The sequence below is a fragment of the Schistocerca americana genome, chromosome 6 (assembly GCF_021461395.2).
Source record: "Schistocerca americana isolate TAMUIC-IGC-003095 chromosome 6, iqSchAmer2.1, whole genome shotgun sequence".
NCBI classification, from domain to species: Eukaryota; Metazoa; Arthropoda; class Insecta; order Orthoptera; family Acrididae; genus Schistocerca; species Schistocerca americana.
Genome location: NC_060124.1, coordinates 165,334,630 through 165,356,733, shown reverse-complemented (window position 1 = coordinate 165,356,733; position 22,104 = coordinate 165,334,630). Strand labels below are relative to the sequence as shown.

Here is a 22,104-nt window from a genome sequence, read left to right as displayed (position 1 = left end):
TACTTGACCCAATTTTTCAATTACACTCAATTACACCTTAATCAGTGCCAGATATCCAGAAAGCTTTAACTCTTTCTATGCACAATTAAAAGATGCAGAGAAGCTGTATGAGGTATTCCAACAAGATGGAGCAACCACTCAAACATTCAACCAAAGTAAGATCGACATCACATTCCCTCAAGACATACTTTTCAGTAAAGGCCTCTGGCCCCTAGGTCCTCTAATTTGACATCAGGTGACTTATTTATGGGCACACTAGAAAGTTTGTGTAAGCAGATAATACGCGCACAATAGTAGATCTTAAATAGCACATTACTAGAGAAATTAACATCACACTAGAGAAATTAACATCACACTAGCAGAATTACAATGTGTTGCTGGTAACATCCTTACATGGAGTCAGCAATGCTTGGATGCCCATGGCCACCACTTATAAACAGGCAACTATTTTTTTTTAACATTACTATTATCTGTTCCTTTTTATTTAGTTCACTGTTACTCGAGTCTTGGGTGTGAGGTGGGGCACCCTGTATATGACCTGCCTAGTAACATGCAAGAAACCAGTACTTTAAGCGGATGAAAACCTCCATAAATTTTAAAAAAGGTGTGAACAACTGAAGTACAAAATGACAAGTACCTACACTTGTCCAGTACCTGGTTTCAACTGGTGAATTATCTAAAAATTTGTCAAACCAAAATATCCCACAGGTCTTATTTTAAACAGTTAAAAATACTACAATGGTGTACGCAGAAGAAGCCATGTGGTTGGGAGATGAGTAGGGCAAAGAGCACTGTACTCTGTAGTGCTCCATTCAGTAGCATCATTCTGCCACATCTGCATGTAGTACATGCTTCAGGTTGCAAGTATACCATTTCCTGTTGATTTCTGTGTTAGTTTAGTCACTATGGCATACATTATGGATGACAAAGGGAACAAAAGTACTTTTTTAATAACAGACAGTGATCGTTCCCTGCACATACACATTCTACTATGAAGAGTCAGATGCAGAAATAGTTGGCTGCTGTAGCGACCACACCTGTGTTGCCAGTCCCCAGAGTAGGCAACAGCTGGAGGGTGACGTAGGACAGACAGAGAGAGCACACTGGTGACACTGCAAAGTTCACCTCTCTACAAAGAGACTTCATCTTTTGTACATAAAAGAAAACTAGTAGATATAGCCTAAGGCAGTCTGTTTATCAACATAACACTCACCAAGCATTAAAAATGGATAAACCATCAATGAGACAATCATTGCACTAACAAATATCTAGGTATAAAGCCTTAGCAGGGACATCATGTCTCATTAAACATCTTAAAAAATAACCAAAAATGGTTTTTACATATTAAAAACTTCAGATCTATTGAAAGAAATCTGTTACTAAATGGCTCATTAATACAAGTCACCCCACTCAATAAACGATGAATTTGTTCTTTCATAGTAAGCATTTCTTATTAACAATTGGCAGTTCCATATTTACCACATTGTGAACAATTTTGATATCATCAGTGGACTGTTGTAAATGCTTATAAATGGTATGTAACCATGTTTTTTTAATGTGTCAATCACCAGTGTGAAAGTTTTTTTGTCACTCACGGCAATGATTGCATACAAACACAAAGATGGATGAATAAATAAATAAGTGGACTTCTGAAGTGAATATCCTTGGTTGTCAAGATACACATAACTAAATAACAAGAGCTGATGTCCTGTGGTACTGGAACACTCAAGTAACAGTGGAACTTCCCAATGGAGATAACAGCAGAGACATCTCCAGATTGGCTGTAACTATCTATTCGTGTGCCAATGATATCTGTGTTTCCAGAGTGTTTACTTTTGTACTATGCACTCAGAGCAAACAATGAAAACCCTACACAACACTATTCTGTAACATATTTTCATGTAATAAATTTTGGAGATTTAGATTTCAACAGCAAAATCATGACTTGAGCAAATCAATCAAAATGGTTCTTTCCCCACAATGTCTACTGCATATATCACAAGCACGGTGTGTTTTGTTTTAATACAGTCAGAATTAAAGTTCAAGTAATCAATTTAGAATTTTTTCCATATTAAATCAACATTGTGTATAAAAAAATCCCTACAGCAAAATCTGAAGAGAAACCATAAAAAACTAAAGAAGTGACTTCACACTTTTTATTTGTATTATTTACATAATAATCTATACAGCATCCTTCTGAAATGAAAGGCAACTTTATTCAATAATACACCTAGTGATGCACCACTTCAAAACATCCAAGGAAAATAAGTAAACTATGTCCAACACTTCCTACTATCATTATTTACAATGGTGGTTTCTCTACAAGCTGAAACCAATGGCCACAAGCGCACCGTGTTGGAATTCCTTTGTACACCCACATCCATTTAATGTGGGTAGCATCTTCTTCACATATGCAGCCAACAATACGTGAATCAAACGCAGATGGAACAGGGTTAGGGTTCGCTTTTGATGATGTTGACATTCTCTTTATTGCCTTCGAATGGTAAGGATCCTGGAAAAAAATTACAACTTTAATTAGATTGATGGATTGTGTATCTCCACTCAGATTGGATAACAGCTAAAATGGAAAAGCTAGACCATTCACTTACTGAAGCACATTAGGTTAGTATTTGTGTGTGTGAAATATGATTACAAATTTAGACAATTTTAATTTACAAAAGCTTTAGTCTGCTCATTTCATATGACTTGAGTTAAAGAACAACAACAATATGAAAAGGATGGATTTCTATTCACCATAAGATGACAGGTTGAGTTGCAGACAGGCAGAAAAAAAAAAAAAGACTGTTACACTTTTAGCTTTCAACCACAGGCTTCTTCAGAACAGAATACATTACAGAAGCAAGCACACATCACACACACACGACTGCTATTCCCGGCCCCTCTGGCTGGAGAAACACCCCCCCCCCCCTCGCGCACACGCACACGCACACACACACGAAGCGAACACACTTCTGGCCAGTGTGTCTAGAGATAGGTATGTCACGCACGTGGTCGTGTAGTGCACTTGCTTGCTTAAGTGAATATGTTTTCTGTTCTGAAGAGGACCAAGTCTCATCTTTACAGTGAGCAGTAACCTATCCATTTCATAATATTGTTGATATTCCTACTTGGACTTTCCACAGTTTAAATTGGAGAATGATCTTTTAATCTCCCTATCATGATATTTCTCAGAATAAAAGAATGATTAAACTATTACAGTTAGCATTGTAGCCTTATTTAAATTAACTGAAGATAATGATAAAAGTGTCTGCAGGAAGCTACAAAACTGGCTTCATGACACCACCGAACAATTTTGCTCATTGCATGTCAGGCAGAACTTCTAAAATTCGTGTATAATATTACATGTCAACACTGCCTCCAAGCATGTAAAAAAATCTGTTCAATTTTAATTAGAGCCAGTGTTAATTTTTTTTGAAACTGATGAAATTTTTCTACCTAGGAAACAGTTTCAAATTTACCATGTCACATCTTGAAAATTAGCTGCTGAAAACTTTTGTTACTGAAACACCTCGCTTGGTAATGGATCTTCTCAAAGTTTCATATTGCATTGCATTTGCTACCTTTAAGCTTTAGAAAACTGGATTACTTTGCAATTTTGTCAATATTGAGATTTAAAGACTAGCTCCAATAAAAACCACGTAAAAATTCAGAAATTTACATACACTATAAATCCCTGGAATGCTTCCACGAATGTCAAAAATCTATTCTAAGTGTAATTAGTGACAGTTTTATTTTTTTGTGACAGATGTTAAATTTTTGTGGACATGAAAGTTTGGTGCTTGAGAACTGACACACAAAACTTCCATTTGCATAAAGCTAGCAGTAGCAGTCCAGCCCACTCAATGTCAAAAGCCAACTTCAGAAGATCTATAGTTCTAAAACATTCTGTATAGACTATTTGTAGAGTCCTGGGAGCTCAAGATTGTATTTTATTTTTTTCTCTCTCTACTTGTACACCAGGTAGTCTTGCTCTGTCTTTCAATGAGGTATTCACTTTGATAGTTCCAATCTGTTTTTTCTCAATTTGTCTTTTTAATTCTGTGGAGCATTTTTTAATATAAATATGAAAACGGAAATACGGAAGCGTCCGATCCCACCCGTCCGCTTTGACCCATGACGTCACAAATATGGCGGAAACGACCATAAACGACAAATCCAATATGGCGGAAAGGACCATAAACGACAATTCCAATATGGCAGATATAAAATCATTGCATATGTATCATAAAGACGAAAATACATCGAAAAACACACACACGTTTCACAAAAAGCCTAATGACTAACGCGACAAATGTGGGAAATTGGGGTTTTTTGGGTGGGGAGAAACTAAATATAAACAAATTTAGCCACCCACCCCCATACAAAACCACACAAAATGACGAAAAAAATCGACATCACAAAACTCACCAAATACCACAAAACACAATATTATCTGCAATCGGACAATTCCCTTGACCTATATAGATCTACAGCAGCTCCCGATCACATAAATTGGGATCGAACACTTCCCTTGACCTATATAGCTCAACAGCAGCTCCCGATCCCATCTCCCATTACAAAAACCAACATACTCCACCAAACATTGAGATTGAACACTTCCCTCCAACTATATAGCTCAACAGCAGCTCCCAATCCCATAAATTAGGATCGACCACTACCCTTGAGCTATGTAACTCAAAAACATCTCCCAATACCAATACCAACCTTCACATTCACAAATTTCAATGAAACACTTCCTTATACCCCAATACACTGGCCACCACAATCACACACAAAGGCGCGCGCGTGCGCCCACACACACACACACACACACACACACACACACACACACACACACACACACACACAAACCAACAAAAAAATACTAAACCAAAAGAAAAACGCAACCCACCCACACCTCAACCCCTCCCCCCCCCCCCCCCCCGACCCCAAAATAAAAAACCCACGAACAAAAACCAAATGCGACATAAAAAATTCTCAATCACACACTACAACTCAACAAAAACTTCAACAAAATAGATCCTCCACAACTAAAACAAAAAACAAACACACTCCCCCTCTCTCCCCCCCCCCCCCCCACCTTAATAAATACTATACAACAAAATAAACCACCCACCCCACCCTGAGCCACAGCCACCCACCCACCCACCTACCCAGACCACTAACTAACCACTTTCGGCCTATACATTTTACCCACAGCCCTTAAGAAAACCCGAACAATACAATAGCCCTCTGGGACACTCTTCCGCCAACAGTACTCATCTAAATGAGACTGAAGGTTGGAAGAGTGCCTCTTCCCCCTCCCAAGAACTGACTTAACCACCCCCCACATCCCCTCTATTGTATTAGTACAAGCCCCTGTCTCATAATTCTTAAAGTCGAAACTATGGTTCACTACTAAATGATTAAATCCCCTCTCATCCAACCCCCTATAAGAAGAAAAAGCATCAGAAACTATTGTGGACCCCGGCTCTATATATTCCTCAATTAACCCCACTAATTCAGCCTTGGACCTCCCTTCCACAACCCTAAAAACACATTCGGAACCCCCACCCCCCGGAACAACAGCCCCACACACCCAAAGACCAGCCACAGACTTCCCCCTCCCATACTTCCTTTTCCCAAATTGTGACTTGTCCACCTCCACAACAACCCCATGCCCCCCCCCCCCCCCCGCAACTTACCCCTGTACTTAATAAATTCCGAACACACTTCACGACAAAAGGAATACCAATCTAAAACGCTCCTCTCACTCACACCAGTCTCATACACGCAAAAACTGTGGGGATCTATAACAAAAATAATATGTAACAAGCACAATCTCGCGCATGCCCAACCTAGACTTCTCAAACCAGGTACCGCGCCGTATGGAACGCCATATGTCGTCTTTGCGACAGTGCCACATATAACCATCCCTGGTCCAAGAGGCTGGAACTTTAACCAATTTCATTGGTTCACGGCACACACCGCACTTCACCACCTCGACAATTAAGCCAAAAAGCTGTAGGAACTTAATCAGCTCTAAAGCTGTGTCCCCCACCATAGCCCTCAACTGAGAACTATTGATCTTGTCTTTCATATCCATTCCTGAACAAAAAACCACAACCGATTAAACTTAATAACAAAACCACCCGACATACGGCAATCATCACTACATTAACCTTCACACAAAACCACGAAACCGTTAACTCACTGATACAAATTCCGCTTCAAAAATACGCAAGCAGCACTCGCCACTGAGCAACAGCAAACTGAGCCCAATACACCAAACAAACGAAAACCCTGAACATACCACCAGAGGGCACAATAAACCACAACACGATGACACCTACAAACACGCCACACTCGCAAACCAAACTCCGCGCCGTAATGACGTCACACACCACTACACCCTTATGTCACGGGTCAAAGCCGACGCGTGAGATCGAACGCTTCTGTCGACCCATGAAAACTTACTGAAAAAACATTTTATTAATTGATCAGTATCTGCATGACAACAACTACACACCCCAGAATGCACAATAACCGAGTAATTACAACACAACGGGGTTAAGGAAAATATTGATATCAATTTACCTCTCTTAACATCTAAATACCACATATCCTTTCTGTGTGCCTGTTTAACATCAGCAGCAAGAAAAAGCTTTCTTTTGTTGTGTCTGCTTCCTAAATACATGTTTGTTGCCACCATTATTGTTTGACAAGCTTTCTTCTTTTTTGTCCTTCCTAGAACAATATTTAGCAATATGATTCAGCCTATGGCACTTTTAGATTTTAATAATAAGTTTTATGGGCCTTTTCTGATTTGTACGTACACCAGATTCTTCACTTCTATTTGCATCTTCGGGTTTGACATCATGTAGTAGTTTCACTTTAATAGAATCTCCCATGATACATACACCACTGTTTTCAAGTGCTGTGACCATATGCTGACAATGATCAGGTAATCCAGCCAGTAGCAAAGTACCTATCCACTCTTCACTAATGGCAAACTTCATTTTATTTGACTTAAACGCAGTCATTATTCGATCGCAATAGTCACTTACCAACTTGCATTTATCTAATTTGGTTGTGATTAATGAGGTAAGCAAGTCCACTACGTTTGAGTCCTAAGTCTTCAAATGCTTTTTCGAAGGCCGTCTAGGCTTCTGTTGCCATATTTGTGTCCCTTATAAGGGAATAATTCATCTTGTCCATGGAAAGTATAATCCGGGAATGTGCCTTTTTGTCTCTTCTTCCAAAAATTGTCCAATTTCAACAGTTTCGAAGGAGGGTTTTCAACAATACCCTACGGTTTATCATGGACCAAATACACATTCATGGCAAATTTCCATGACAAGTAATTTTCACCCCTGATCAACTTTTCAACCACAAGTCCAGCTGAGGCTGTAGCACTCATTTTTAGCTTTCAGTGAAAGAAAAAATATTGGCAGTCAGCATGCAAGAATGATCAGTCAGCAAAATATGAATGATCGGCACACGAGTAGCTTCCAAACCACCTCTGGATTTCTGTGCACAACTTCCATTTTAACATTTACAAAACCTTACTTTCACACCTGTGCCTTTTGTTGAGCATTTTTAATATAAACACAAAAGCTTTTGGAAATAATGTTTTATTAATTAATCAGTACGTACATAACAAAAAGGCACAATAACCATTGAGTAATTACAATGCAATGGAGGAAACAAAAAAATTGTCAATATCAATTTACATATCTTAAATTCGAACAGTTTAAACTTTCAAGATTTGCCTTTCTAAAGAATTTCATCAGAGAAATCCTATGTGCAGTCATTATAAGCTGCCTGCTGAGAACCCTCAGCAAATACTGTTCCCAAATCACAACAGCTTTTAAAGTATATACCATGACTTCATTTAAATTATATATGTCTGTTGGTGGTGAGACCATACTGCAGATATAAATATGAGATAGATGTAATACAGTATCGTAAGCAATACATTGTAAAATGTTGTGTATGCAATGAACAGCAGCCAGGCTCTTCAATTACAGATAATACTCGACTATCACATACAGAAGACATGTCAACAAAAGACATTTCTGTAAGACTGTTTGTCCTGAAGCCGATGGTATTAGTCACCAACTCAACATAAACATGTCATTCATCCAAGAAAGTACATACATGAGGCAGAAACCCTATTAGTGGAGCTGATCCAGATTCTGTTTGCTGAAGTATTTCACACTTTTCATACACTGAATACATGTGTGTCAGCTCCTGCATGAATGAGGGCACTCCGTGAGTCTGACGATTGGAAGGCTGTGTCACCGTATGTACTACGTGGCCTGATACAAGGCGAAAAGCTCAGCAGTAAATACTGAGGAGTGGGCCAGAAGCCGATATCGAAAGACATGGGTGCCAATGACAAAGGCACACTCGACCCTATGATCAGCCCGAGAGCCATCAGTGTACACAAAGGTACTAGTGCTAAGTTCCATGTGAAAGTCGTGAAACTGAAGGCAATAGGCTGAGGCTGGAGTAGAGTCCGTAAGAAGCGAATGAAGCCCACGGTTAACATGGGCAGCTTCACGAAGCCATGGTGGTGAAGGGTTCACACCCACTGGGAAAGTTGCAGGTAGCATGAAGTTAAGCCGCCATAGCAAGTGGTGAAAGTGGACACCAGGAGGTAACAGAGAAGAGGGACGAGCCCCATACTGACAATCTAAGGAATCATCAGAAAAGGAGGCATAGGAAGGGTGGCCACGCATGGCACACAAACGACATGCATGGCTGCTGAGGAGAAAGCCCTGGCAGTAGGACAGTGGCAGTTCAGCATACTACAGACTCTCAACTTGGCACCCGTGGCCAAACGGATGCCATGATGGATAGCGCTGAGACGGCGTAAAAGGGATGTGCATACAGATGCATAAACAAAGCACCCATAGGCGAGTTTCGAATGGACAAGGGACCAGTACAAACAGCAGAGGATGGTTCGATCAGCACACCAAGAAGTACCAATGAGGACATTGAGGGATGGTGTACAGTGGGCTGCCAAGTAAGAGACATGGGAGAACGACGAGAGTTTCCTATCGAGCACGAGCCCCAGGAATTACGTAGTGTCAACGAATGGAAGGGCAACAGGCCCAAGATGTAGAGATGGTGGGAGAAATGACAGCCCCTTGTGCTTTGCTTTCACAGGCATTAAAAACTGAATCATTTGGCATGGTTGGCTGGCAGTGCCCAAATGGCAGATTCAGCTGCCAAACTGCAAACTTTCCCTTCATTCACAATGGCACCTTTCCTTCACAAAGTGGTGTAGGGCCACCACCCTCCTCTTTTCTGTAAAAGCAAAGGGAGAACAGCCAACAGCACTTGGCATACCTGACAGTTACCCATGCTAGCACTGGCCATGCCTGATGTTACACTTCAGTGATATGATGAGAACTAGCACTTAGACAGCACAGGCAATCAGACAGCTATTTAGCAATCATACTTTTCCTCCAAAATCAACCCGAAAGTGAAGCAAAGGATGCTTTTATCAACAAGAAAAATAATTTTCTGCTCTGCTGAAAGATATTTAAGTCATTAACATTAATAGACTCTAAAGAAACAAAACCAAAGATTCCTGTACATACTGCACGTTAATCTGCCTCTTTACTCTCTATGATAAAATGCATATTTAAATATGGTGAAAATGTACACATTAGGCTACGCTAGAGGTCAATCAGTTACTGTAACCCATATTTGGCATTCACATTCATTGGCTTTACTAACTCTCTACCAAATTATCACCTTTCACCCTAATCTACCTTGGGTTATGGCATACATCACTGACACCGTAATACAGATGTCAATGGGGAGGGAGGGGTCTAACATCACACTTGAACCATACCACTATCGAAATAGAATTAATGTATCAGCAAAACTTTACATTTTCCAGTAACCCAAGATAAGACATCAAATTTGATTTACACTCTCAATTTGCACCAATCCATCCATAACTTTTCCTTCAGTATTTCTTATAATGTCTGAAAATATGTGGCTGGTGGTGTCCCTCTTCCTTCCTGGTAATTCCCATTCCATAATCTGTTGCAGCAGTCTCTCCTGGAACATCCTTTTCATATATCGATACCATAAAAGTTTTTGTTCCTCCAGAAAATCAATAACTGAACTTGTGACATCCATGTTCTTCCTGATTACTTCATTTATGACTTTCTCACCTGAATATCCCTGCAGATTGTATCCAAAAACCTAGATCAGTTGCCATCAATCTTTTCATTAATTTGGATTTAACAGTCCATATTTCTGATCCATATGTCAATGCCAGTATCTGTTTTGAAGAGACGTCTTTTTGTTTTCTTCTTATCATCTTTACCCCATAAATGTTGTGATAGAGAACTTACTTAGAATTTATTCTTGTATCAATTTTAAAAAATCAAGAACTTTCACTGATTCTGAATGTGATAGCTAAGGTAAACAAAATATTTATAAATGACATGTTCATGCCTCCCTGAGGCCATGAGAAAAACAACACACACATTTTATGTTACTACTTCAACAGAGATAAACAGAAATACCTTTATTATTAAATTGGATCTCATCACATCTGGCGATTTTCTAGGCCAATGCATAGCCCCAACACATCATTAACTGTACTGACTGGTGAGCCTTGAGTGCTCTTGGGATGAGAATTTTGTCAAAGAAATGTAGCCTACCACTATTTTCCACTAACACTGCCAGAATTTAAAAGGTGTGTTATCACAGTCAGTGAGGAACCCCATGACAGTCTTACTTGGCACGGCTTTTTACAGGTACTACTGCCAGATCACGACCACAGGTTAACATCAAGTGCATCCATTGTCAGCCCAGGCATATTTTCATTCCCTTGTATACAATTTGTAGGTGAAATAACACTATGAAATCAATAAAGAATGTATATTTCACAGTTCGTTCTTTCTCCATAGACAGCTGCAGTTTAGGAACAATTGTTGCTTACACATGTTCTTATTAACCCAATTTTTATATCTGTAGTACCTTAAAGAGATGCATATGGGGCGAAAATGTTTGTAAGCAGGTGTTCAAAGATAACAGCCATTTTTCTTCAAGAATCTCCCAGTTAAGAATTTTTAGGCTTCTAATGTCTTTAATCAAACCATACCATGACCATTCTTGATGCCCATCTTCATATATGTGTGCTCTTAACACTGTCATGCAAACAGTGTCTTTCTTAATTTTAATCAGCTATTTCTTTTACAGACATTAGGAGAACAGCTCAATTCAACCCACAAGGCAGGGAATTTGTTTAATGAACAACATCTACTCATATCCCATGTGCAGCACTAAGTATTCAGACAAACTTATTCTGTAAGCTTGATGTGTTCCACATCTTGCTATTTTCCAAATTGAATCCCTGGAAGACAGAGATTTGAGATAAGGTTCAAGACGCACTAACAAAAATGAAGTAGCAACAGGAGCCCACTTACAAAGTTATGAAAAAATATGACATTTGCTAGGCTCTAGAACAGACAGTTTAACAACAAACTTTCACGACATTCCAAATGCGCAAAGGGATTTTTTTCCCGTTATATAAAAAACTATAGTACTATTTATGTTTACAAAATTAATATTGTGAACTGATTACAACAAATCCCCTAAAATTAAGTGCAACGTTTAGTGAGTAGTCGTCAAGAACTGGAAATTAGGTCTCTTGTGAGTACTACCACATACTCTCATCCTCAATGTCATTTTCGAGTGTATCTATCTTTGCGGGGTGTGTCGCACTGACGAAGTGTTCCTTAACTGCGCTTTAACATTGTCTCAATCTACGAAATGTTAAATGCCCTCTTCTGCCTTATACTGCGACTAAGGAAGAGTTACGTTTTAATCTAACACGTACGTCATTTCCTGCTAGCTGGGCCAGGAGCTCCCGCTTCTCTTTCCCTGTAGCATGTTCAATCGGGTCTGCCATCACTGTAAACGAAAGAAGACGACATTAAAATTACTGTAATCAGTGGTAACTTAAACTACGCCTCTTCTTTTATTACACCAGTTACAAGGTGTTTCGGCTTTACTTTAATTATATTGACATAAGTAGCCGAAACTGAATTACTTTTGTCTGCTAATCTTGCAGCAGAAACAGACAGAGGCCGGTGAGAATTAAAGAAAATCCTGCTGCTTAGAAGAGCCATTTTCGCAACCGACGACCGCTGGCAAAGGTACAGAACTTCCTCTAGACCTCTACAATCGAAGTTTGTAGGTAAAGAATATTCACACCACAGATGACCTGACAACCAAACATACACTTTGGTGGAGCCTCCACCAAAGAGTATAGACACTATGGAGATTCCCAGCAGAAGCACACATGTCTTAAGGCCCGTCCACACGCAACGACCTGTCTGCGCAAATGTCTGCGCACATCACATCTGCGCAGACAGATCGTTGCGTGTGAACAGAAGATTTGCACCAACCTGAGGTGTGTGCAAACATGGAAGTTGGAGTTGGAGTTTTGAGCGAAACCTTTCAAATCTGTCGGTTCAAACCACATCTGCGCAGACAAGTTGGAGCGTGTGGACAGGAGATCGTCGCAAATCTGGCGCGAAACAGCTGTTTGCTCAGTCTAGTGTTTGTATTTGTGTGCACAGGGCATTAAAATGGCTGATACTCGTCGGTGTTCTCGAGAGTTTGTAAGTGAATTCATTGAAATATACAGAAACCACCCATGTTTGTGGAAGATTAAAAGTAAAGGATATAGTGACCGAGACAAAAAGACAGCAGCATACAATGCTCTAATTGAAAAATTGCGGGCAGTTGGCGCCTCGGCAAACAGAGAAACGGTAATAAAAAAATAATTTCGTTGCGAACTGGCGAAATTATTTGCGGATGGATGTCGAAACTTATAATTATCTCTTAAAGCATGTAACCCCTCATATTATGAGAAAAATGCTTGTATGAGAAGGGAAATTTCTCCTCATGAACGCCTGGCAGTAACATTAAGATTCTTAGCAACAGGAAGGAGCTACAATGATTTGGAATTTTCATCTGCAATATCGAAATAAGCATTGAGTGAAATAATACCCAACACATGTGAAGCTATTTCCGCTTTCCTGAAAGATGAGTTCATGAAGGCAAGTCAAGTAAATTAGTCCGTCAGCGAACTGTTTACCGAAAAGAGTTATCCAAAGTTCAGAAATCTAGAAGATCTGGTGTAGGAGTAGATCAAGTATACCAGCCAACGTTATGGTATTTTGATCTACTTGGCTTTCTTAGTGTTCAAGAAACGCCAAGACCAAGCAGGAGTACAATTTAAGATGAAATTGGAGTGCCAATGTGCGAGGAAATGGAACACGAGGTTATGTAAAACAAAACAGGTTCGCCCTGCAACTCTCGCAGTAAATTTACGTGACAAAACTGCTTTCGCTTTAGCAGCCACTGTCTGCACCATTTTGACCGCTTTCTCTGTTTCCTGCGGTTGGTCTGAATGTTTTTTGCAACACAAGTTGCGAACACAGACCACAACAGAACTTCCTCCATTTCTATTTTTCTAAATAACTGAATTAAATTTTGACGTTTTCGGGGAGCGTAGTCGCTTGCCACTGATATTTCTTTTCTACACCGACAGATGGCGGGCGAGTAGTAGATTGGGGTTTGTGTCGTGTGAACACACCACATTTGCAGCGATCTTTTGCATGTACAGACATCTGCGCCGATGTCTGCGCAGACAGATCGTTGCGTGTGGACCGGGCTTCAAAAACGACGAAATGTGAAGCAGGCGATTTGCGCGCCACACCATACGTTCGCGACCAACACATTGTGGGTAGCGTGTGTGTACTGTTGTGTTATTCATCAAAATACAAACTTAAAACTGTGTAAAAATTGTTACTCATGTTACCTGTGGACGCATAAACAAAAACAGAAAGTTTGGCGATACTTTGTGTAGGTTAATCCTTTAGCTGAAATTATACTTTGAGTTTAAAATGGGGTATTCGTTTCGATGTTTTCACTTACTGACTTTTATGTTTACAACATGTAAGTTAACAAAGGAGAGAGCAAGGAAATTTTGGGGTTCAAGGCTTCCCGACGAAATATAACACAGTACAATATGTTCTGAACATTTCCATGGACTCAGTTTGGTCGAATTTCAATGTCATATGTTTGCAGCAGAACACTGCATTTTTATCATCGTTTCTCTCATTCAATGTAAGTTGTATCAAATTTCCCATAAGTGACTGTATTATACCTATTTATTTGACGAAATCTTTTGTTAAACTTGTTCCTTTTTCTGTTGGCAACTGATATCGCACTAACTGTCTGTGAACTGTATATTATACTTAAAATATTCACGTTTTAGATAATACACTGAGTGAATGTTGTGACTGCACAACAAAGTATTCAATTAAAATTGTCAACATGTTTTTGTGCCTCTGTGCCTCTATGGCCATTCTGTTCTCTGCTAATTGTTGTGTTGGAAGAGTTTTCTTTACTTAGGAGCTACTGCTCCAGACAGTAATAATAATCTGTGAGCATCAAAAATTTTGATGTTTATTGCTAATGTGATGCATCTGTTAGGTTTCTAGTGTTGCCAAAAGACGTTCCCCTCAATCCATAAGCACCACATCATGACGCCGGCCCATTCAAGAGAAAGTTGTAGTTATGTTTGAAGTAAACAAGCAAAACAGAAAGGAAATCAACCTTCTTCAGGAGCCAAACTGTCGCCTCAGGCAGTGAAGTAGTAATTTGAATCATGTGGGAAAGACCTTGAAGAAAAAGAACTACATAGATAAAGAATACTTCAGCGCTTAAGTCTTTTTCTTGGGTCGTCAGTCTTCTGGTTGGTTTGGTGTGGTCTAACGTCCTCAATTATTAGCTAGATGTATTCCAAACTCTGTCCTCCTTTATCGTTTCTACTCTCTACAACTCCTCTAATACCATTGGAGCTATTCTCTGATGTCTTAACAGATGTCCTACCATTCTGTCCCTTCTTCTTATCAGTGTTTTCATAAATTCTTTTCCTTGACAATTATGTAGAGAACCTCCTCATTTCTTATCTTATCAGTCCACATAATTTTCAAAATTCTTCTGCAGCACCACACCTCAAATGGTTCGATTCTCTTCTGTTTTGGTTTCCCCAGAGTCCATGTTTCTCTATCATACAATGCTGTACTCCAAATGTAATTTTTTTCCTCAAATTAAGGCCTATATTAGATATCAGTAGATGGCTTTTGGTGGAATGCCTTTTTTGCCAGCGCTAATCTGCTTTTTATGTCTTTCTTGTTCCATCTGTCATGGGTTATTTTGCTGCCTAGGTAGCAGAATTGCTTAACTTCTTCTACTTCTTGACCAAAAATTCTGGTGTTGAGTTTCTCACTGTTCTCATTTCTGCTACTTGCCATAACTTTCGTCTTTCACCGACTTATTCTCAATAAGTAATCTTAATTCATTAGACTGTTCATTCTATGCAACACATCCCCTAATTCTTCTTCACTTTCACCAAAGATAGCAGTGTCATCAGCTAATCTTATCACTGATATCCTTTTACTCTTGAACCTTTCTTTTATTTCCACCATTGCTTCTTCGATGTATAGATAGAACACTTGTGGTGAAAGACAACATCCCTCTTGTACACCCTTTTTAATCAGACCACTTCGTTCTTGGTCTTCCACTCTTATTGTTCCCTATTGGTTCTTGTACACATTGTATATCACACGTCTTTCACCATAGCTTACCCCTATTTTTGTCAGAACTTCGAACATCTTGCATCATTTGACAATGCCAAACGCTTTTTCCGTGTCAACAAATCCTGTGAATGTGTCTTGATTTTTATTCAGTTTTGCTTCCATTATAAACCACAACTTCAGGCCTGCCTCTCTGTTGCCTTTACCTTTCTGAAAGACAAATTGCTCGTCATCTAACAGATCCTATTTTTTTCATTCTTCTGTATAGTATTCTCGTCAGTAACTGGGATGCTTGAACCGTTAAGCTGGTTGTGCGATAATTCTTGCACTTGTTGCCTCTTGCAGTCTTCAGAAAGGTATGAATGATATTTTTCCAAAAGGCTGGTGGTATATCACCAATCTCATAAATTCTACATGAAAACGTGAATAAACGTTTTGCTGCCACTTCTCCCAACCTTTTTAGAAATTCCAATTGAATATTGTCTATCCTTTCTGTCTTATTCGATCCAAAGCTCTGTTTCTAATACTGGATCACCAGTCTCTTCCCTATCGACTCCTGTTTCTTCTTCTTTCGTGTCATCAGCAAATCCTCGGCCTTGTAGATGCCTTCAATGTACTTCTTCCACTTATCCGCTCTCTCCTCTGCATTTAACATTGCAATTCCCATTGCACTCTTAATGTTATCACGCTTGTTTTTAATTACTGTGAAGGTTGTCTTGATTTTTCTACATGCTGAGTCAGTCACCCCAACGATAACTTCTTTTTAGATTTCTTCACGTTTTTCATACAGCCATTTTGCCTTAGCTTCCATGCACTTCCCATTTACTTCTTTCCTAAGTAACTTGTATTTCTGTTTTCCTAAATTTCCCTGAACATTTTTATACTTCTTTCCTCTGTCGATCAGCTGAAGTATTTCTTCTGTTACCTAAGGTTTTCTTGCAGCTACCTTTTTTCTACTTACGTTTTTCTTCCAAACTTCTGCCATTGCCCCTTTTAGAGATACCCACTCTTCTTCAACTGAACTGCCTGCTGAGCTCTTTCCATATCCCACTTCTTTGCACACTGATTCTTCCTGACTGGTTTCTTAAACCTCAACCTATTCTTCATCATTACTTAATTGTGATCTGAGTCTATACCTGCTTCTGGATACGCTTTACAATCCGATACCTGATTTGAGAATCTCTGTATGACAATGATATAACTTAAATGAAATTATCCCTGGCCTATTCCAAGTCTATTTCCTCCTCTCGTGATTTTTGCACAGAGTACTCTACTATCAGAAATTTAATGCAGGACTCAATTAGTCTTTCTGCCTTCTCATTTCGGCTACCAAGCCCATAATTACTGATAACCTTATTTTCTACTCCCTCCCACATAACTCCCTGACTATTATATTTTCATCTGTCTTTATACAGTGAATTACCTACTCAATACCCCCATATGCCTCCTCCATCTCTTAACACTGTATCTAGGGCAAATGTACAGCTGTCGCATCAGTCTACCAAGACAAAAGTGTTCTATTGATCCTTGAAAATGTGGCTCACTTTTCACTTCTTCTGCATCAATCAGTATAATACTATTCTACAAGACCATATTATTATGTCAGGATTATCTTCGGTACTTGCTTTCCACATCCTAGAACAATAAGTGGTAGCAAAGTGGGGCATCTGGTTTCACAAATGATGCAAAATTTATGCCCACAGAATTTCATTGATTTAATAATTAGTGAGGTTATGAGTAAGTGCTTAAGCAAGACTTCATTCTACACGTCAGTCACATGAGAAATCAATAGTCACTTGATAATCATTTGGTATTACCGTCTACTGTTGGTCATGTAGTGAAAATGCTGCAAATCTTTTTCTCACAGACAGAAAACTGAGTGCAAATACAGTGCTCTAATTATTTTTGAACGACAGTGACTATATTTGTGATAAAATACATTGGATAATAATTTGCAACTTTGTTTTGTTTCTGAAAGTGAAATAAAAATTTAGTTTCACAAAGCACTAGAGTATTGTTTTGGTCTATGTAAAATGATCATTTAAGTGTATGACACATTTGTTGTTGAAAAAATGGAAATGAGCGTATGGCATCGTTCGCCAGGAGGCCTCTATTCAGGGATGTTGGCCCAGCAAGTGCAAGTCGTATTTCATTCGACGCCACATGGGTGACTTGCGCACCAGTGATAAGGATGAAACGATGATGAAGACAACACAACGCACAGGCCCTGAGCGGAGAAAATCTCCAACCCAACTGGGAATCGAACCCAGGCGTCACTTGCATGGGAGGCGAGCATGTTACCACCCAGTTAATCAGGCGAACTGTTGTTGAAATTACTTTTTACGGACATCATAATATATGTGTGGTACTGATTGTAATGGCGAGTTAAAATCATGACTGAAATATATATTCCTGTTTGTGCAAAACTGATAGTATATAAAACGATCTAAACTTCTTACAAGGGAAAAATGTGTCAGTGCCAAACAGAGGATTTACTTGACATTAAGTGTAAGATTTGATTCTAGTGATAATGCTTAATTGCACCTAAACTCAAATAATAAATGAAAATGAAATGAAATGCTCGTATGGCATTGTTGGCCAGGAGGTCTCATGCGGGTAAGTTCAGCCACTGTATTGCAAGTCCTTCATAAATTTGACGCCGCTTTGGCGACTTGTGAGTCAATGATGATGAAATGGTGATGAAGGACACACAAAACCCAGTCATCTCGAGGCAGAGAAAATCCATGAACTCTCTGGGAATCAAACCCATGAATATGTGCATGGCAAGCGAGAACGCTACTGCCAGACCATGAGCTGCAGACTACCTCAAATAATAATTTTCATACAACTATATTTTGTAATATATGAAGTTATATACATATAAAAGTGCTATGCCTCTCTCTCTCTCTTTATCTTTCTCCACCAGGAGTGAGTTGTCATTACAAATAACTTACAAGTTAAGCATCAAACACACAAACGCAAACAAAATAAAATAAATATTCATCTGGTAAAACATCATACAGAAAGAAAGCATAGAAAATTCTGACACATTTGTAAAATAATAAGAAGGTGACTTAGTCTTAACCATCAGTGAAGTTTAAAAGAAAGTTTTCAAGCTAGTTCTTTTAGGACACTTCTTTTCCAAACAATGACATCTTGAATCATCAATATGATGTTTTGTCACTTTATTACAACAAATTATACCAATTTCGACGCGTTTTAGAGAAATCCTCGACATTCCAGTGTTTCCAAACAGTATTTATTCCTAGGACATAAGCTAAAGGAGCTGCTCCCGCAATTCGTCTGCTGGTGTGGTTGTCTACCCCTTCTAATTATGGACCAACTCCTGAAACTAGTTTTCAGAGTTTTCAAAATAAACTTATGTTGTTGCAACAACTTAATGAATGCTGTTGAACATACATGTTACTAGATTCATTGCTGGCTGGTTTCAGTTTTTTGCTTGTAAATCAGCAAGCATCTCACTTTCAAGGTCGATGAAGATGTGTTTGGAAAAACAGTTACTACAAATTTTCAGTAAGATTTGGGTTGGTTCAAATGGCTCTGAGCACTATGCGACTTAACTTCTGAGGTCATCAGTCGCCTAGAACTTAGAACTAATTAAACCTAACTAACCTAAGGACAGCACACACATCCATGCCCGAGGCAGGATTCGAACCTGCGACCGGAGCGGTTGTTCGGTTGCAGACTGTAGCCCCTAGAACTGCACGACCCCTCTGGCCGACCAGTAAGATTTATTATTGATTATTACAAACTCTTTAATCTCTCCCTTATCCACAGCCCACATCACAAGAATACAGATCTTTACACATTCATTAACAAAATTAACATACCCTGCAATAAAAAAGAAATGCAACATCCTGGTGTCTCTGCTTGAGGTGAATGCTATTGTTTGGAATGTGGATCTGCTCTAATTGTGCTCTTGTTCATTGGATATGGTCAGTAACTTTCTGTATTTAACACATTAAACATGGAAAGTAATTACTCATTAATGTCAAGGACATGGGGAAGAGAAATAATGTAGAATAAATTCAACTGAAACACTTTTAATGTGCTGCTATGGTACATCATACCATTACATACCAGTACCATTACTGCTATAAAAGGGGCTCAGTATGGCTCCCATCAGTGTTCAGAAGAGTCTGAGAGCGCAGGATTGCATTCTGCACAGCAGAACGAAGCATGTCCATAGGTATGCTGCCTACCTCTCTTGATATGCTGTGCTTCGGATCAGCACATGTGTGAATGTTTCCCTGGTAAACCCTGTCCTTCAGGTATCCCCACAAACAGAAATCACAGGGACTGAGATCAGGTGATCGTGCAAGCATTTGGAAACGAATGGCTGATAATTCGATAATTTCCAAATGTGTTTTGGAGAAGCAGGTGGGACCAAATCTTGCATTAAAACTGTTCACTTGAATGCGTCTCTCTCCTGTAGGGCAGGTATGGCATGCTGGCCAGGCTTACTGCACGTCTCTGGTCGTTGAGTGCCAAGCTGTTCAAAGAAGACTGAGCCATTGATGAACGTAGCTGTGAAGCCAAACCGTATGATGACACATTCACCATACAGGGGAACTTTATGCACACTGGCTGGAGGGGAAGATCCCCACACTTGGCAATTCTGTATGTTCACCTCAGCCATTAGAGAAAAATGAGCTTCAGCTGTCCATAAAATGGTTCAGTCCTAGACGTCGTCAACCTCAGTCCTTGCGAAAAAGTGGAGGGCGAACTCAACATGTCGTAGTGCGTCCTGTGGTGCAAGCTGCTGTACAATATGAATGTTGTACTGATACCATTTGAGAATGGTTCGAAACACCTTCTCTACAGTGGACCACAGGATGTTCAACAGTCGCGACAAATAATGTGCACTGCCTGATGGTCGGGAGTTGCATGCAGTGCGATTTCATTAACTACCTGTGATACAACTGGTAGTCGGCCTCTCCCCAGAGCGACGACCAATCCAGTTGAATCCAACTTCTTCATCATGCTCTGCACAGCAGGTAGAGAAATAAGACCCTTCTCTAATCCCTTCAGCCACTGATATTTTCGAAGTGCAGCTGTAGCATTACTGTTGTTCTGATAATAGCGCTTCACCAGTCATGCTCTGCTTCTTTAGTCAAAGATCATGTTGACACATCAACAAGTGCACTGAGTTTGGTACTTGTACAGTGATTAGTTTCTATGTTATAACGTGTTGAATAGGAAACGTTTAACTATCGCCACCCAGTATTACGATCCCGGGTCAACCGAAAGGCACCTACAGTGGTCGATAAGTAAGTTTTCGATTATCAGAATATGTGACATAAATCGCCCTACTTGCCAATTGTATTGACTTAGAAGCTTCTGCTTTGTACACAACTCAGGAGCCAGATAATTTAGTGTGTGACATAAATTTCCATTCGATACCTGTACCCAATCCTGACAGAAAGGAGTGCTATGTGATGGTTGTACATTACGAGAGTACAAAATCAAATGGCAGAAAAGGAACGTTCTTAGATCAACTGAAGGGGACTTGCAATGGTCCTTAAGTGAATCTTCGATTACCAAAATATGTAACAAAATAGCTGTACTTGTCAACTGCATCGACTTAGAAGCTTCTATTTTGTACACAACTCAGGAACCAGATACCTTAGTGCGTGACGTAAAGTTTCACTCGATACCTATAACCAATCCTGAGAGAAAGGTGTGCTATGTGATGGTCCGACATTGCTATAGTCGGATTTTACTACAAGTTAACACTTTTCGCGTTTTCTCGTGTAATATTGCTGCCAAACCTCGTCTCTTTCCCAATAATACGGTCCTTTGTAGGCGCGAACCTTAGAGTAAGTTTTGTATACAATATCGTATACTGGCAGTTACCGGATTGTTTCAGTATGGTATACTTTGTATTGTTAGGCAAGCTGAAAAATAAGTGAAAAGTTCATATAGCGTAGACGCAGTTCTTTGTTTTTGTTTGTCTCGTCATTTACGCAATGCGAAGTTATTTAGAAACATTCGAACTAGTCTTTTGCTTATATGCTGCGTGCTTACAGTTAAGTCCATTCAGTTGTGATTACATTATTTAACAGACACTGAATTTAAGTGAGTGCTAAGTCCCTGTTGTAAGCGAAAATAAATATCTTCTTACGTTTCATAAAACACCTGGAACGCTAACCGGTAGGCCCAATTTATGTTGCTCATAAATTACGAACATTCGTGTAGTGTGAAGCGTATTAAGCGATTTAATTCTGTTTTTAAGCGTGTAATGTGTCTTGCAATGCGTGATAAGTGTAGATGTTGCCGTAGGATAGTCAAAAAGGGAGTAGTATGTGTAGACTGAGATGGAATTTCACTGGAGTGATTGTAGTGGAGAACTGAATGGGGAACTTAATGAGGCTCTTCTATGGAACTGTAGGTTTTGCAAAAAAGAGAAGAGAATCGATGAACAGGATGCAAAAAT

At 39.5% G+C, this 22,104-nt stretch overlaps 1 protein-coding gene across 1 annotated transcript; it reads right to left on the bottom strand.

The window, feature by feature from the left end:
* Window positions 1–2,142: 2,142 nt before the first annotated feature.
* On the bottom strand, window positions 2,143–21,858 carry LOC124620028. The gene is made up of 5 exons (XM_047146694.1): window positions 21,820–21,858; window positions 17,082–17,228; window positions 12,086–12,341; window positions 11,873–11,946; window positions 2,143–2,512 (listed from the first exon to the last, which is right to left on the bottom strand). Exons 1-5 carry the CDS (start codon window positions 21,856–21,858, stop codon window positions 2,303–2,305), a joined length of 726 nt encoding a protein of 241 aa, XP_047002650.1. The 3' UTR covers window positions 2,143–2,302.
* Between the last annotated feature and the right edge of the window lie 246 nt (window positions 21,859–22,104).

What these genes read in the sequence shown, in the direction of transcription:
- LOC124620028 (XM_047146694.1), bottom strand. Translation starts at nt 21,858, where the DNA reads ATGTTCGTAATTTATGAGCAACATAAATTGGGCCTACCG. An exon ending in TGCAAGATTAGCAGACAAAA is followed by an intron (nt 11,947 to 12,085) that starts GTAATTCAGTTT and finishes TTTCGTTTACAG; the next exon opens with TGATGGCAGACCCGATTGAA. An exon ending in CCCAGCTAGCAGGAAATGAC is followed by an intron (nt 2,513 to 11,872) that starts GTACGTGTTAGA and finishes ATTTTTTTCCAG; the next exon opens with GATCCTTACCATTCGAAGGC.